This window comes from Mastomys coucha, unplaced genomic scaffold (assembly GCF_008632895.1).
Source record: "Mastomys coucha isolate ucsf_1 unplaced genomic scaffold, UCSF_Mcou_1 pScaffold13, whole genome shotgun sequence".
Lineage (NCBI taxonomy): Eukaryota > Metazoa > Chordata > Mammalia > Rodentia > Muridae > Mastomys > Mastomys coucha.
The window spans coordinates 58,462,706-58,479,502 of NW_022196895.1; the positions used below are offsets into that span (position 1 = coordinate 58,462,706).

General features: G+C 41.0%; 2 protein-coding genes across 2 annotated transcripts in view; one reads left to right on the forward strand and one right to left on the reverse strand.

Annotated features, from left to right (window-relative positions):
• Window positions 1-6,624, forward strand: part of LOC116087683 (serine protease inhibitor Kazal-type 10-like) — a 12,990-nt gene extending 6,366 nt beyond the window's left edge. The window contains exons 5-8 of the mRNA XM_031366322.1: window positions 1,897-1,973; window positions 3,047-3,084; window positions 5,222-5,337; window positions 6,278-6,624. Coding sequence (XP_031222182.1) covers window positions 1,897-1,973; window positions 3,047-3,084; window positions 5,222-5,337; window positions 6,278-6,323 — 277 coding nt within the window. The 3' untranslated portion in view covers window positions 6,324-6,624. The remainder of the gene's footprint in view (window positions 1-1,896; window positions 1,974-3,046; window positions 3,085-5,221; window positions 5,338-6,277) is intronic.
• The window catches only part of Spink13 (serine peptidase inhibitor Kazal type 13), a 130,563-nt gene that overhangs the window by 46,088 nt on the left and 67,678 nt on the right, over window positions 1-16,797 (reverse strand). The window lies entirely within an intron of this gene.

Genomic DNA, 16,797 nt, shown 5'->3' on the forward strand with positions numbered 1-16,797 from the left:
AGAGAGAGAGAGAGAGAGAGGAAGAGAAAGAGAGAGAGAGAGAGAGAGGAAGAGAGAGAGAGACAGACAGACAGAGAGACAGAGAGACAGAGAAACAGAGACAGAGACAGAAAGACAGAGAGACAGAGAAACAGAGACAGACAGAGACAGAGACAGAGAGAGAGACAGAGAGACAGAGAGATAGAGACAGAGAGACAGACAGAGAGACAGAGAGACAGAGACAGAGAGACAGACAGAGAAACAGAGACAGACAGAGACAGAGACAGAGAGACACACAGAGAGAGACAGACACAGATAACAGACACAGAGAGACAGAGAGAGAGACAGAGACAGAGAAGAAACAACCAAAGAAGAAACAAAGAAACAGAGAAAGAAACAAAGGAGAAACAGAAATAAAGGAAGAAAGAGAGAGAGAGGGAAGGACAGAGAGAGAGAGAAAGAAAGAGCACCTGCCATATGGGAGAATGTGGGCAAGTGCTGCTCCCCCTCTGTTTTTCCACTCCATCAAGACCTTCAGCCCAGTGGATCATAGTGTTTATGTTGAGGATGAATTTTAACCACTTAGTTCATTGACCTATAAAAAGGTTCTCCGAAAATCTCATCACAGACTTAACTTGAAACCGGGTTTACTAACTCCCTAGGCATCCCTTTATCCAGTCAAATTGGCAACCAGATCTAGTCCTCACAAATGCTGTACCTTGTGCCTTTCAAACACACCACACACAAACTCACACAAACAATACCTTTACTGTTCTGGTGGTGGAAGTGGACATAGGTTAAAAAGTGTCCAACAGGGCTATAAATTTGTGCTATGGGCTTGCAGATGTCCTGGTGTGACACTGGTATGTACCTTAAAACAAAACACCTAATAAAAATAAAATTTCCTGTTAAGTTAGCCAGGCATATGCATATTAGTTTTATTTTAGTATTCGATCTAATTTTTCTGACAAAGCCATGAGGTAAAATGGTCGAGTCACAAGTCTTTAAATTTGCTTTTCTTTTCTTTTTTTTTATTCTCTTGTTCTTTTTTACCCAATAGTTTGAAATACTCCTCTCCCTCTTCCTCTCTTTCTCCCTCCCCCTACCCCTCTGGCTCCTGCTCTTGCTCTTGCTCTTTTGCTCTCTCACTCTCTCCCCCTCCCCCTACTCTCTCTCTCTCTGTGTGTGTGTGTGTGTGTGTGTGTGTGTGTGTGTATCAATTGCCTTCTCGCTCTCTTTACCTCTGGGTAAATCAGGTCGATCTGTCCCTAACTTTCTCCTGAGAGACCCATTCAGAGCAAGTGATGTGGATCTTGAGAGCTATTTTGCCGCCCCCAGGGGGAACACAGACTTCTGCTCTGAATGGATTGGTGCTGGGCTTTTGATCTTGTTTCTGAACAAGGTTCTCAAAGAAAGAGCAATAAGAACTGCAGCTGAAGGGAAGCGACTGAGAAGAGAAGGCAAGCCAACCTTTTTCAATGTCTAGAGCTCTTGATGTCTCTCCACTGTCTTTGGTGCTCCAGAAAAAGGGCACAGAGACACGTGGAGACTGTCCAAGAGCCTAGGGTTTCTATAGCAACTTCTCAAGGACCTTCTCGATAAAAGAATTATTTCCGGGAAACTGAAATTTCAACATGGGCATATCTTGAAATGCAGTGAGTCTCTTACTTAGCTTGGCCAGCTGCAGGAAGAAATAAAACTCTTTATAGGTACAGTGAAGGTCTTAGGTACGGGAGGACTCAGGACCTCTGCTGCCTGTGTCTTATTGATTCTGAAGATTAGTAAAAGAATTAGAGGGATGGTAGCATGAACCATAATTAAGAATCTGGGAAAAGAGTGTGTGTGCTACCTTCTTGATCTGTAAGAAACTTTCATTTGGAAATGTGTTATAGAAGCTTTTAAATGATTGTTCCACAGACTTGATAAAATGTCCTCCTCTTTAATATGGACCAAAATCATTTTCATCCTGGCCCTGGTGGTTCCCTTTTATTATGGTAAGTACATTTTCTGCTATCCCCCACCCAAGCATACGATGCTGGAAGCAAGCGTTGTAGTTCAGAGCTAGATGAAGGTCTCAACTGGGAGCAGAAGCATCAAATGCTGACAGGGCATTAAGTTCTTTAGAACTAACATTCTTTATTCGCTTCTTTATTTGCTTTTTACTCATGTCCAGTCTTGGAGAACGGAAGCATAGGAACTGAATTACATCAGTAGTAGGAGCGGGCCACAGCAGTGTGTGCCGGGAAAGCCAGTTACACAAAGTGTAGATCTTAAAAACAGTACTCTGGATTTTTATGTTGTTCTCATGGGTCTTTGGTTAAGAGATGCTTACCCCCATCCCGTTTGCAGGACTTGAGTGTTGCTGAATGCAGTGTATGAGATAGACACATACAGCATCTCCGTCTTCCAGATCCGGTCCTCCTTGACATTATCGTTTGTTGTTTGTTGGCTGATGGCCGAGTTCTGTCAGCTGAGGTCTGCTTAGGGAGAAAACGCATCCATCCTTCCACTGACAAATCCCAAGTTTCAGAATAAATAAAGGGATGGTGAAAGATTAGACCTAAGATACTCTATCTTAGTAATTCAATGCTAGTCAATTTTTCCACATGTCTTTTATACGAGGCAAACTAAGCCACTTGGCTTATAGCATTGTTCCTCTATGCTGTTCCACATAGAAAGGCAAACTGTGGTATCTTTAGTTTTTTGTTTGTTTGTTTGTTTGTTTGTTTTGAGACAGGGTTTCTCTGTGTAGCCCTGGCTGTCCTGGAACTCACTCTGTAGACCAGGCTGGCCTCGAACTCAGAAATCCGCCTGCCTCTGCCTCCCAAGTGCTGGGATTAAAGGTGCTGTGGTATCTTTAAAAGGAGAGTTTCAGACATCAGTAAACAGCCAGGGGCATTTCCAGATTTGAAGTCACTCTGCTACTTCCTCACCTCCTCACTTCGAAGGTCGAAGGTCCCGAGTACGCACTTAGCACCGGTTACTTTGGCTCTGTAGCACTCCACACCGTAGGCTGTGCTTCCCTCTCTTTGCATTCTTGACTTTTTCTTCTGTTTGCTGGTTTCAGAAACCACTTTTGCATTTTCCAAAGAACTTCGTCGTAAGGTAAGTTAACACCAACGACTTTGGCAGCTTCGGAGGAGACAAAGGCGTTGAGGACACCAAGAGAACAGGGTCCACAGAATCAACTAAGCAGGACTCATAGGGGCTCACGGAGACCGAGACTCATAGGGGCTCACGGAGACCGAGACTCATAAGGGCTCACGGAGACCGAAGAGGCCATCACAGAGCCCGTAAGGGCCTGCACTAGGTCCTCTGCGTGTATGTTATGGTTGTTAGCTTGGTGTTTTGTGGGACTCCAAAGCTGGGAATGGAGTGTCTCTGGCTCCTTCATCTGCTCTGGGCTTCCTTGTACAGCTTCGCTCTGAAGGTTTGTACCTAGCCTTATGGTTTAACTTGCTGTGCTGTGTTCAGTTGATAACCTCAAGGTGGGGGGGGGGCTAATCTTTTCTGAAAGGAAATGGGGGAGGAGTGGGTCTAGGGAAGAGGGAAGGAGGGAACTGAAAAGAGTAGAGGGAGGAGAAACTGCGAATATAACTTTTAATAAAAGAATAAATAAATAAATGGTAAACTTTTAGCTATTTTAAATGTAACTTTTAATGTCAAATATAACAACAGGAAACCTATAATAGAACAGACCTGGAAACCATTAAAACCAAACAAAAGTACGTATGTCATTACCATTACATGAAGGTCAAGAATACCCCGCCAGAGGCTAGAGTGATGACTCAGAGGTTAAGAGCACTTACTATAGCCGGGCAGTGGTGCCTGACGCCTTTAATCCCAGCACTTGGGAGGCAGAGGCAGGTGGATTTCTGAGTTCAAGGCCAGCCTGATCTACAAGTGAGTTCCAGGACAGCTAGAACTACACAGAGAAACCCTGTCTCTTGAAAAACAAAACAAAACAAAACAAACAAACAAACAAACAAAAAGAGCATTTACTATTATCTTTGCAGACAAAGCCCATTTGGTGCCCAGCACCCACATGATAGCTTAAAACTATCTGTAACTCCAGTTCCCTGGAATTAACCACCTTTTCTGACCTCCATGGGCTCTTGCACACGCATGATGCACATATACATGCTCAGGTACATACATACACATACATACACACATACACATAAACAATAATAGTCTTGTCAACGCTATACAAATATTTAGCATTATTCAAAAATTTCATTAATGGACTGAATCTTTATTATATCCAAGTATCTAATATATTTTAAGATATATTTAAAGTAGAATTGTTTATTCTAGAAAGGAAAGAAGATCGAAAGTAACTGAATAATCTCTTTAAGGGTGGATTAATCATGATTTATTTTTAAGTATCAACACATTATAATGTTACATAGATGTGAAGAACTGTAGTCCTAAACAACTGAGTAAATAAAAGTTTCAGAGAAGTTGAAAAGGCAAATTCACCAGGAAATGCACCCTATTGCCTATTTCTATAAGTCACCAATACTCTCATTATCTATATCTGTATACAACCTTACACATCCATATAACGGCTCACATGTATGAGTGTCCTGTGTCTGTCATGAACGGTTCAGAAGGACAAGAGACTGAAGGGTAAGTGATTAGATGGTTTTTAAAAATCAGGTTTATTAAAAAAAAAAAAAAAAAAAAAGCCTTTAATCCCAGCACTTGGGAGGCAGAGACAGGTGGATTTCTGGGTTTGAGGCCATCTTGGTCTACAGAGTGAGTTCCAGGACAGGCAGGGCTACACAGAGAAACCCTGTCTCAAAAAAAAAAAAATCAGGTTTATTAAAAAAAATGTATCAATAATACAATATATTTGGTCTGGAAAGATTGCTCAGTGGATCAATGTGCCTGTCACCAAGCCTGACGGCCCGAGTTCAATCTCCAGGGCCCACGTGGTAGAAAGACCCTTGCAAGTTACCCTCTAACCCCTACATGAATGCTGTGGCATGCATATACATGTGCATGCTTGAACACACACACACACACACACACATACACACACACACACACACCCCTGTGTACACATACGCACACATACACAGAGTAATTAAGTGTGATGACATAGACGTGTAATGTATTTGTTTATATTTAACTCTTAATATTGAACCATTCTGCTGGGCATCTTCCCCCCCACCCCACCCCTACACACAAAGATCATTATATGATAAACCTTGCATCTTCTCTTTATGTCTCACAGCCAGACTGCGACAAGTACGGGACATTCCCAAATAGGTGTACCAGGGAATGGAATCCAGTCTGTGGGACTAATGGACACACTTACAGCAACGAATGTGTTTTCTGCAATGCAGTGATGTAAGCACAATGATTAAAGGTTGGCCTTCCCTAGAAGGCCATGACAGAAAACCCTTCGGATAACCCAGACAAAACATACACAAACAGTAAACTCTGTCACTTCTAAATCTATAGAAACTCACTTGCACCTATCCTTTAATTGCTCATTTGAAAAACCTGCTAAATGTATCTCCCAGTTAATTTAAACAAACTATTATGAACTTCTAGCAGCATAGTGGTAAACAAGATAACGTAATTTCAAACTTGGATGCTAAACAGTAATGGCCCTGTTGCTTGAACAGAACACTCAAATATAGGAGTGAGGTCTCTGGTGACCTGCTTTGTCTACTCAGTGTATTGACAGCTTCCTAATTTTCCTGCAGGCTAGGGCAGTCTGGGAGCACATTCATTTCCCCTCCCCCCACTTCCTTGCCCTACCATTCTGATCACATTCTTTCATTGCATAAGGAGTGTGTAAAAAGTTGCCTAAGGGATGCTAATAAATTTGTACATGTATTATTTTTACTTTAATTCAGCTGCATTCCTACCTTACACCACATTTTTCTCTCTCTCTCCAGTGTTTCCTTCCACAAACATTTCTGTGTACTTAATCCTCAAAGTGTACCGCGCTTCTAGAGGACCACTAGGATGATTTCTAGTCTTCTCCTCTGTTGGGTCTCAGATGGTCCCATAGCTGAGCCAGTACCGGGCTTCTAGGAAAAAAAAAATCAACATTCCCAATATGAGGGATAGGAGATGTGTGAGGGTGGATAAGTGGTGGGATGTAGCTGCTTGTGGGTAGAGCAAGATTCTCTGCATCAATACATATCAGTGCTTTCTCGTTATAAAGCAATGAGTGCAATGGAATTTACAAATCCATGCATGTTAACTGGAATGGCAGCTCAATTCTGTGCCTTTTCCTTCTGATTTCTCTCTTTCTTTTTTCTTTTTTTTTCTACAGAGCTGCTAAAGATAAAATCGATTATCAGCATTATGGTCGTTGCTGAGTTTTGCATGGGTTACACAATGTTCAGGGTCCTGGGGTTATCCTTTTTCATAGCAGAACCTGCAGTCAAGAAGAATGTTCCCAATCGATGCTTGAAATTCCTAGGCAGCAGGTGAAGCCTTCTGTGGTCATACAGTGGAACACAGAATATTGAAAGAATCTCTTCAACCTGTGATTGAAGGCTTTTATTTCAATCATTTTATTATAGTGTTAAAAATTGCTGTCTTAATTTTGTGTTTGATAAAACGCAGTGTGGTTTGTAACCAGAAATGTTTCATTCAACAAAATGTTAAATACATTTTATCTTAAGTATTCTTTATCTTAGAGGCAGATGGTTAATGTAAGTGAACACTTGTAGTGATTATATAATTTGTTGATGCAAAGAAAAAAAACCCACAGCTCTTACTTTGAAGGGAATAGGAGATATTTGGGGGGAGGGGACACATTTTGGGTTACTGTGATCACAGATTTAGGTTGCCCCAAAGTCTATATTCCAACATGGAAGTAGCTTTATAAAGTTTATAATCATATAGAACAAAGAAAGTCATAAATCAAGACAAGTTTAAAATACATTGGTGGGTACACCAGAGAGATGGCTACAGCAAGATGGAAGAAGCATCTCCATAGGCCTTTGCGGTGGTTTGAGTGCAAAAGGTCTCATAGGCTCATATGTTTGAATTGTCGGTCCCCAGTTTGTAGAACATTTGATGAAGAATTAGGAGCTGTGGCCTTGTTGGAGGAGATGTGTCACTTAAGATTTCAAAAGCCCACACCCTTCTATTCTCAATAGCTTCCTCCACCCACCTCTGTCTTTTTCTCTCCACCTACCTAATTCTTGTGTATCTGATTAAGCTCTCAGGGTGTGCTTTACCACCATGCCTGCTTGGTGTCATGTTTCCCCCAACTCCCATAATGGCCATGGTCTCTTCCTCTGAAACTATGAGCAAGGCTCCAAGTTAAATGCTTCCTTTCACAAGTTGCCTTGGTCATGGTGTTTTGTCACAGCAACAAGAGTAACTAAGAAAGCCTCAGATTTGCCAGGCAGTGGTGGTGCATGCCTTTAATCCCAGCACTTGGGAGGCAGAGGCAGGCGGATTTCTGAGTTTGAGGCCAGCCTGGTGTTCCAGGACAGCCATTAGTCACAGATGTTACTTCTGGAACAGAGGTGGGCAAGAAATGGATGGATATTCCAGAGACTAAAGCTAGCCTGATATAAAGTAACTAGCCCCTGGACATATAGCATTCAATCTCTCTACACACTTTCTTAGCCAGTTAATCAGTATTGTAGAGATAGCTTCTTTACAGGAAATATTACTCACAAATTCAGGAGGCATTTTCACAGATGAACAAGTAAAATACAATATGAGTAGTCATTACAAGCATAGATCGAGAACTTTCCTTATACTTAATCTGAACGGCTAGTGAGATTACCTGGAAACTGGAATTCAAGTAAGTACCTCTTGGTTAGGTATAGTGAGAGCCTAGGAGCTGAACAGATTCGTGATAGACAAACAGGCAGGGAAGAAAGGCTCTGTGTGGTATCATACACTATTCTCTTAAACATTTAAGACGGCCAAGGCAAAGACTTGGTGAGCTTTATCTCCCACTGGGAGGAACTTTGTAGGCCTTTCTTGGGGGTAGCTTTTGTGGTAAGAACCAATCAGCTCCCCTTTCTTTGTCTGACTACCCAAGCTCCCCCACATACCCCATGACAACCCAAATCAGCCAGTTCTGAGGAATTATGGGAGCCCACTGCATCCCCAGATAAATATTGGCTTTTTTCAAAACCACGAGGACACCATCTTAGTTCCCTCTCTACCTGGTAGAATGTGTCTTCATGTGTTGCATTGTACATTCGTATTTCTGCTTTCACTGAAATCTGCCTAGGTGCCGAGACCTTTCTTCTCTCCTGCCTTCTTATTCTTTGAATCAGTAAAGAGGAAGGCTCTGCTCCTAGGCAACCACGCCATGACGTAATTAGTTTGGAGCCCGTTCTGGGACGGGTACAAGGTCAGTCTTTGCCAAGAGAAACAACCAAGGTTTTTGGAGAGGGCCCTGGTGACCTTCAGGGCCCCTCCAATATCTTAGAGTGTGGGGGAAGGAGGTGGTGATGGGTGAACTCTAGACTGATGTTTTTGTTTCTATGAAAGGCTAGCAAGAAAACTCCTCCTTCCCTGACACCCGTCAGCCTTTCCTTCCTTCTAATATCTACGGAGTGGAGAGCCCAAGAATTCTTTCAGACAGTTCTTGATGGCAGCCCAGTCCCTTGGGCTAAAATTGATGACATCCTGCAGTTAGTTCCTGAACTCTGGCATCTTATGAAGCCAGAGACTACATCAATTTACACTAAAGTAGGTAGAATTTTTATTCTTTTATCCTAGGAAACATAATCTTTTGGGGGTATTTCAATATTCTTTCTCTATTTTTACCTCAGTCGTTTGAATCAAAGTGAAAGGGATTGTGAACAAGTTAGTTAAGAAGGTGCAAAAGTTCTTTAAGCAAGTTAAAATGTGTAGTGATATGAATGCAGTTTGATATTCCTACTAAAAACACAGAACCCTGGCTCACTCTGGGGTTCAATGACACTGAGAAACATGACCCAGATGCTGGAAGGAGGCATACCTCAGGTCAAGGGTCAAGGGTTGGAGGGCCAGGAAAGTGCATTGCCTACATCTAAAGGAGTGTGGGGGTGGGGACAGCTCCCTTTCTTAGAAGACTAGTGGGAGATAACATTGCTTAAGATGGTATTAGGTCAACATTCTTTAAGGACTTCTGAGACGCTACCGTCAGCTCTGAAACAGAACCCAACAAGTTTAAAGAGCATGTGACTAAGCATCGCTTCATGGTATTAGGGCCTACTTCTTTGAAATTCCAACATATACAGAAGACCAAATGAGATATTCAGTCTTGTGTGTTGAACAACTACTGGATTCTCAAACTTTTAGTCAGGAAACAGCCATTGTTAGACCATCCAGACCACAGCCATTGTTAGACAATCCAGACCACAGCCATTGTTAGACCATCCAGACCACAGCCCGTGAGCCACTGTAATAAATCCTACCTATTATCTATCTATCTATCTATCTATCTATCTATCTATCTATCTCTATATCTATCTCTGTATCTATATTTATATATTCAATCAGTTCTATCCCTCTAGAGAATCCTGACTGAGAGGACAATTAAAGAAGTAACTAATACATGTGCATTAAAATGTGTGTGACTTCATCCCATTGAGAAGAGAAAGACTTTTTTTGTTTGTTTGTTTGTTGAAAATTTGCACATTGATAATCTCAGTTCATCCCAAGAGCCATTGTACTTTTAAGGTTTGTAATAATGTGGAAACAGCCTTACTTCATGGATAAAGATTACCATATGGACAGGTTAAAATAGTCGTTAATGTTATGCTCAATATATTAATAAAATTTCAGCTGTAGAAACATAAAATTCCAACTTAACCAGCTTAAACAAAAGAAAACGTATCCCTTATTCTGTGAGGTTTCAAAAGAAGCAGGCAAACTGGCAGGCATGATGTGGGAGCATGGGCTTTTAAACCTCAAAGCCCATCCCCAGTGACACACTGCTTCCAGTAAGATCACACCTTCTAATCTTTCCTAAACTGTCTACCACCTGGAAACCAAACATTCAAATATATGAGCCCACAAGGGCAAATTCTTATTCAAACTACCATATTCCACTCTCTGATGCCCATAAACTTGTAGCCATAACATAACATAACATAATACAAAATGAATTTAGTCTAACTTCCAAAGTCCCCGTAGTCTTTCACTGTCTCAACAGTGTTTAAAGTTCAAAGTCTCTTCTGGGACTCACAGCATTCTCTTATTCCCTGTAAAAATCAAAGTGCGGCGACAAACAATGGCCCAGGATAAATACTACTTTTGTAAAGGGGAGGAAAGGGACAAGTGTCACATGACTCTGGCATCTTCTAAGCCATCTTGGGGTCTCCAACACAATCCAGACTTCACTTCCCCAGCCTCCACGTGGGGACTTCCCTGCCACACCCTGGGAGCTCCCTGCCTGTCCCTAACTGTATAGCAAGATTCCACAGCCCCTTTACGTCTTTGTCCTTTTTTCTTTATTATTGAATATACGTTTTTCTTCATACAATATATTCCAAGCATGCTTCTGAATGAAAAAAAAAAAAAAAAGAACTAAAAAGAGGAGGGTGTGCTACTCCTAAAACGTGGAAACAATTTTCATTGTAGATATAAGGAGAGAGCAGGCAGGGGAAGAGTCCAGACTGAACACGGCCAGCTGACTAAAACAGACCATGAGAGGAGAGAGAGGATGGAGAGCAAGAAGAGCTATGGCCTACCAAGAGGCAGCCCTGAACAAGATGCTAAGAGACCAGCACAGCCAAAGTGGCTGAGTTACACAGGGATCACCTTGAAGTCTGCTCTGCCTGTGCCCCTAGGCTTGAACTCGACCCGTTGATTTCCTTTTGTTTGATGCTAGAGATCCCATTAAGGCCTGGCATCTTTGCCACGAGGAAGGACGATGCTTTGACTCCTACTCAGAAGAAGAGAACGGTTTAGGTTTCTCCTTAAAAAAGGGAAGGAGGTCATTTGGCCTGCTATCAGTGTAGGTAACGGTATCTTGCAGCCCAACCCTGTAAGACAAGGTCCCAGCCGAGACATCGTGCGGTACAGGGTGCTCAGCGGCTCCACAGCAGCCTGAGCAGTAATACAGTAGTGCCTTCCCCTCTGTTAAACCTTCTGAGGCATCAGACGTTCCATCAGTCCCAGGAGATGGTTAGACTGGGGACCCACCTCAGGGTGGTCATGGGGTGCTCGGACACTTTCTCTGTAGGAGATTCCCTTACTCTGCTACCTGGGAGGGAGACGGGAGAGGGAAGCTCTGCTGGGTCCTAATGCCTTCCTGTTCCTGACTCTCTAAGCCCGCTTCCTCTGCCACAGGACACTTCTGTTCTTGGGACATTTTGTCTTATGCCTGTGGTCTGCCTTTGTATCTGTTCCACCGAGACCCGGTCCCTTTAGCTTTTTCTCCACTTTTCAGTTATAGACACATAGACAATCTCAGAAAAAAAGAGTAATCCGATACCACCAGTTTCTGACTCTGATCCTAATACCTTTTGGGCCTTTTAATATTTTATAGTGGCGTAAATACCAATTTTATCATAGCAACTCAGCTTCCAATGCATCTGACACACTGTATAGTAGGGGGAGTGTGCCTGCATATGTGTGTAACACTATTCTATATAAAGTGCATGTACACTTGGTGTACTTTTTCAGATTATACAAATCTTCCAGAAACTTTCTTGATTTTTTTCCCCATTAATTTATTTATTCACTTTATATCCTGATCGCTGCCCTCCCCTCCTCCTGGTCTCTACCTCACACAGTCCCTCCCCTCAACTCCCCCTCCTCTTCTCCTCTTAGAGGGTGGAGCCCCCCCTCTGTGGTCCCCCTCAACCTGGCAGGTCAAGTCTCTGCACCACTAGGCACATCCTCTCCTTCTGAGGCCAAACAAGGCAGCATAGTTAGGGGAACAGGACCCACAGGCAGGTAACAGACTTAAAGACAGCCCTGGCTCCAGTTGTTGGGTGACCTGCATGAAGACTGAGTGCATATCTGTTACATATGTGCAGGGGGATTGGGGTGTTCGGGGTTCATCCTGTGTATACTTTCTGGTTGGTGTTTCAGTTTCTGAGAGTCCTCGAGGGACCATGTTGGTCTGTTGGACTTTCTGTGAAATTCCTATCCCTTTCTAGTCCCTCAATCCTTCCCTCAATTCTTCTATAAGACTCCTGAGCTCCATTCAATGTCTGGCTGTGGGTCTTCACCTCTGTTTCAGTCAGCTGCTATGTGGAGCCTCTCAGAGGACAGTTATGCTAGGCTCCTGTCTGTAAGCATTAATAGTGCCAGGGATTGGTGCTTGCCCATGGGATGGGCCTCAGGTGGGGACAGTTATTGGTTGTCTATTCTCTCAGTCTCTACTCCGTCTTTGTCCCTGAATTTCTTGTAGACAGGACAAAAACAGACTGAGAAAGAAGTCAGGGAAACAACACCCTTTGCAGTTGCCACAAATAATGTAAAATATCTTGGTGTGACTCTAACCAAGCGAGTGAAAGACCTATATAACAAGAACTTCAAGTCTCTGAAAAAGAAATTGAAGAAGATATTAGAAAATGGAAAGATCTCCCAAGCTCATGGATTGGTAGGGTTAACATAGTGAAAATGGCCATCTTACCAAAAGGAATATACAAATTCGATGCAATTCCCATCAGAATTCCAACTTAATTCTTTACAGGACTTGAAAGAACAATTCTCAACTTCATATGAAAAATAAACAAACAAAAAACAAGATAGGTAAAACAATCTTGTAAAATAAAAGGACTTCTAGAGGTATCACCATCCTTGATCTCAAGCTGTACTATAGAGCAATAATAATAAAAAACTCCATAGTGTTTGTCTAGAAACAGGTTGATGGATAAAATCGAATAGAAGACCCAGAAATAAACCCACACATCTACAGACACTTGATTTTTAGCAAAAAAGCCAAAACCATACAACGGATAAAAAGAAAACATCTCCAACAAATGCTGCCGGTCTAGCTGGATATTTGCATACAGAAGGATACAAATAGTTCCATATCTATGACTCTACACAAAACTCAAGTCTTAGTGGATCAAAGACCTCAACATAAAACCAGATACACTAAATCTAATAGAAGAGAAAGTCAGAAATAGCTTTGAACACTTTGTGTACTTTTAAAGCTAAGCACGTTGACACATACCTGTAAGCCGAGCCCTCTGAAGATTGAAGATGATGTAAATTTGCAAAGAGCTTAGACTACATTGTCAAACACTGCAGAACAATAAAACACCCTTTGTATATGCAAGAGTAATGGCCTTAGACTTATTAGAAGGGCTGGTTTCTTGGTATAAATTATAGATATAATAGAAGTGTTGGAGAATCAGTATGCTACACTTACGGAGATTATATTTATAGATTAGAAAGCTATACAATTTAGCATGAGAATTACAAAGTTTCCCCTTGTAGTGTTTTCTGTGTAAACTACAATTAAAACAAACACAAAAGGATCTTAAAAGTTTTTTTTTGTTTTTTGTTTGTTTGTTTTTATTTACTGTAATTGCTTCCTATGTAGAAATCTAGGGGTATACTCAAAGGAATTTTTCCTAGGGCTAGGTATAATCTCTGTAGGGTCACGGGAGCAAATGGCGGTGCTTATCGGAGAGCGCCATCTGCCGGCAGAACTTTGTTTCATACTCATCTGATAAGGGATTGAAATAATTAAGTAAGACTGGCAGAAAAAAAGCGTGGAAGTCAGAAAAACTTGCCTCTTACTTCTGCCTTTAGGTCACACTGTCTATTTTTACTCTATATTCATAGCACTTTATGGATGTAGAAAACTGTGAATGTAAGGATTGTAGGGATTGAGTGTGGGGACTTGCCACGGTAATGGTTAAGCAGTAACTCCCCCATTGTAGGAAGGGCTTTGAAACCTTTATTTAGAATACCCATTGGTGTTTAAAGAACTTATGTAGATACGCCCCTCTCTCTCCTCTCCTCCCCCATGCACGCGTGAGTGTGTGCATGAAATGTTTTAAACCTAAAGCTACTTTGAAAGAACATCTGAGAATCCGTCGGGGAGAAGCGCTCCATGTCAGTAGGCTCCGTGGGCAAAGTTTTTGTTGTGGAAGCTCAGACAGTTAAGTAGTTATCTTCTCCTACACTGAGTTAAATAAAAAGTACAGGCCTCGTTTATTGTAATTGATTTGTTCAAGTAAAATATTTCTTGAACTGAAGATATGAAAAGTTGTTCAGACTTTACTTGAGGGGTGTAGTGGTTGGTGCACATCTTTAATTGCAGCTCTCAGCAGGCAGAGGTAGGTGGATCTCTGTGAGTTCAAGGCCAGCCTAGCCTACAGAGTGAGTTCCAGGACAGCCAGGGCTACATAGTGAGAGCCTGTTTCTAAAAAACAACAATAAAAACTTTATCCAATAACCTTTTTTTTTCTACAACTTTATATAACTAGCTTTATCCTGTGTATAAAATATGGCTGTTTTTTTCATTACCAACTTTACTGAATCTGTGATAAACTATCATTATTTAAACAATCAATCATTTTCTTTGGATAAAAAGAATATTAAAACTCTGATGTTCCAGACTTGGCATAGTTCTTCATTCTTCATTATAGAACAAATGTGGTAAGGTGACACGCTCTGGAATTCTCGCTTTTGGGTGTGCTTCTTATTTAAGTATTTTTATATCTGAGTGGTCACAGTTACACTTTCTGAAAGTATGTTTTCACTCCCTAAATAGGCAGGTATTTACTAAGAAATATATATAATTTTAAATTTGTATTAATTCTTTTTAGAATTTTAACCTTTTGGCTTTAATATTTACAGTTTTGCTCATTATTTAACCCTCTAAACTAAGGAGACCTTTCTCTTAAGGTACAGTCTAGTCAGTTGACTGGTTTCTGTTATAGTATGTAATATATTTTATATTACATAAAATATATTTTTTATATTATATATATATTTTTCTAAAAACACCCTGTGTGGGAGTAATTGTATTTCTCTTGCTGTGCTGCAGGTTATGGTATCTTAGAGATCTATCAGAGAAGGCTATTAAGTTTTTCTCCATGTAAGCCAAACATCCACATTCATGAAAGTAGACACGGGTTCTTGGGAACACTATTTGGGTAGGGATATGAAGGAGTGACCAGGTAAAGGGTGACTTTACTTTCCTGGTCTATTTCCCACCTTCTGACGTTAACTGTCTTGTCATTTATTTCTGGAGAGAAAAAGCAAATAAAACGAAGCCAAAATTATATTAGGATAAAAGACCCCTGGCCCCTTGTTTTCAGATGAGACAGCTCATCGGTGTGAAGAGTGTGCTTTGGGTGTAGAGGTCACCTTACTGTCCTTACAAAAGTGTGCATCTGAGGTGGAAAGTATAGCAAATACAAACGAGAAGCAAAATTACTCATAATTATCGTATTGGTGGTATGTTGTTGGAGAAAACTTAGAACTTCTGTTCATTTTGTTTAATCTGGGGCAGGCTAATTGTCTCTTTTTCTCTAGCTTCTCTATCTCCTCCACTGTCTTAAAAGAACTAATAGGAACTTATGTTCTCTGCAACTCAAACGCCACACTGACAGACACTGGCTTTCACTGAAATGTTACTAACCCCACGGGTGCCTTAGTCCTCACAGTCACTCTTAGCTGAGATTTAACTTTAAAATATTTTCAGGCATTCCACCATGCTGTTAGATATGATAACGTATGCACAGTGGTAGCTTGATTGGGAGGCAGAGGCAGGTGGATTAGCAGGCCATGGTGGTGCACGTCTTTAATCCCAGCGCTTGGGAGAGGTAGGTGGATTTCTGAGTTTGAGGCCAGCCTGGTCTACAGAGTGAGTTCCAGGACAGCCAGGGCTAGAAAGAGAAAACCTGTCTCAAAAAAAAAAAAAAAAAAAAAAAAAAAAAAAAAAAAAACAAAAAAAAAAAACCAAAAAACCAAGAGAGAGAGAGAGAGAGGGAGAGAGAGAGAGAGAGAGAAACAAAGGAATCACATTTCATTCTTCTAACACAGGCCCAGATTGTTGTAAGTGCTAACGTGCAGTATCTGTGAAGTGGCCCAGTAAGAACTGTGTCAACCGGATGAGAGCAGATTTTGAGATTGTTGCAGTTTCTTTTAATGGAGCTCAATATCTATTCCTTTAATCTAATTAAGTTATAATGTACTTAAAGTGAAAACAATTATTTTTAACGGTTATTTCTATAGTCTTGTAATCAACATTACCATCAGTGTATAAAGTACTTTGTTATAGCAAAATTTGTACCGGGCAATCTTGCCCATTTTGCCTAGGCACAATCTGATTTTGTCCTTGCATTATTTTTTTTTTTAATGTATTGAATAACTGATTAAAAGCTGAATGAGTTCAAGGCAGTTTGAAGCTTAGATCTAAGGAAGTCTTTGTACGGATTTGTTTGTTAAATGTAACTGGAGAAGGAAGAAGCGTGAAGCAGAAGCAAGCTCGGCTTAAATAGCATCCATGTTTCTTCAGATGTGTGTGCTTTGTTACTGTGGTCATTTTCTGAACAGTTACAAAGTTGTAAACTATCTTATTGATTAAAACTATATTAAAAAACCCTCAAATCTTCTTATTCTCTTAGGTATAAACCAATGTGATGTTTATAAGAAAATATTTTAAGGAAAATTGACTCTGGAAATGACTTTTCAGGCACATTCAAGCACCACTTAAAAAAGGATAGTTTATAAATATTTTTTGTATACTTAAAAGTAAAACCATCACAAACACACATGATTAAAAATATATCATGTAAAAAGTAAGAACCCAGTAGACTTTGCCTGACACCTTCAGACCATTGCCATGTTCTGTCCCTGCCAGGACTGCTGCAGCCTCTGTCTCCTTGAGACATGCTGACATGAGGAGAT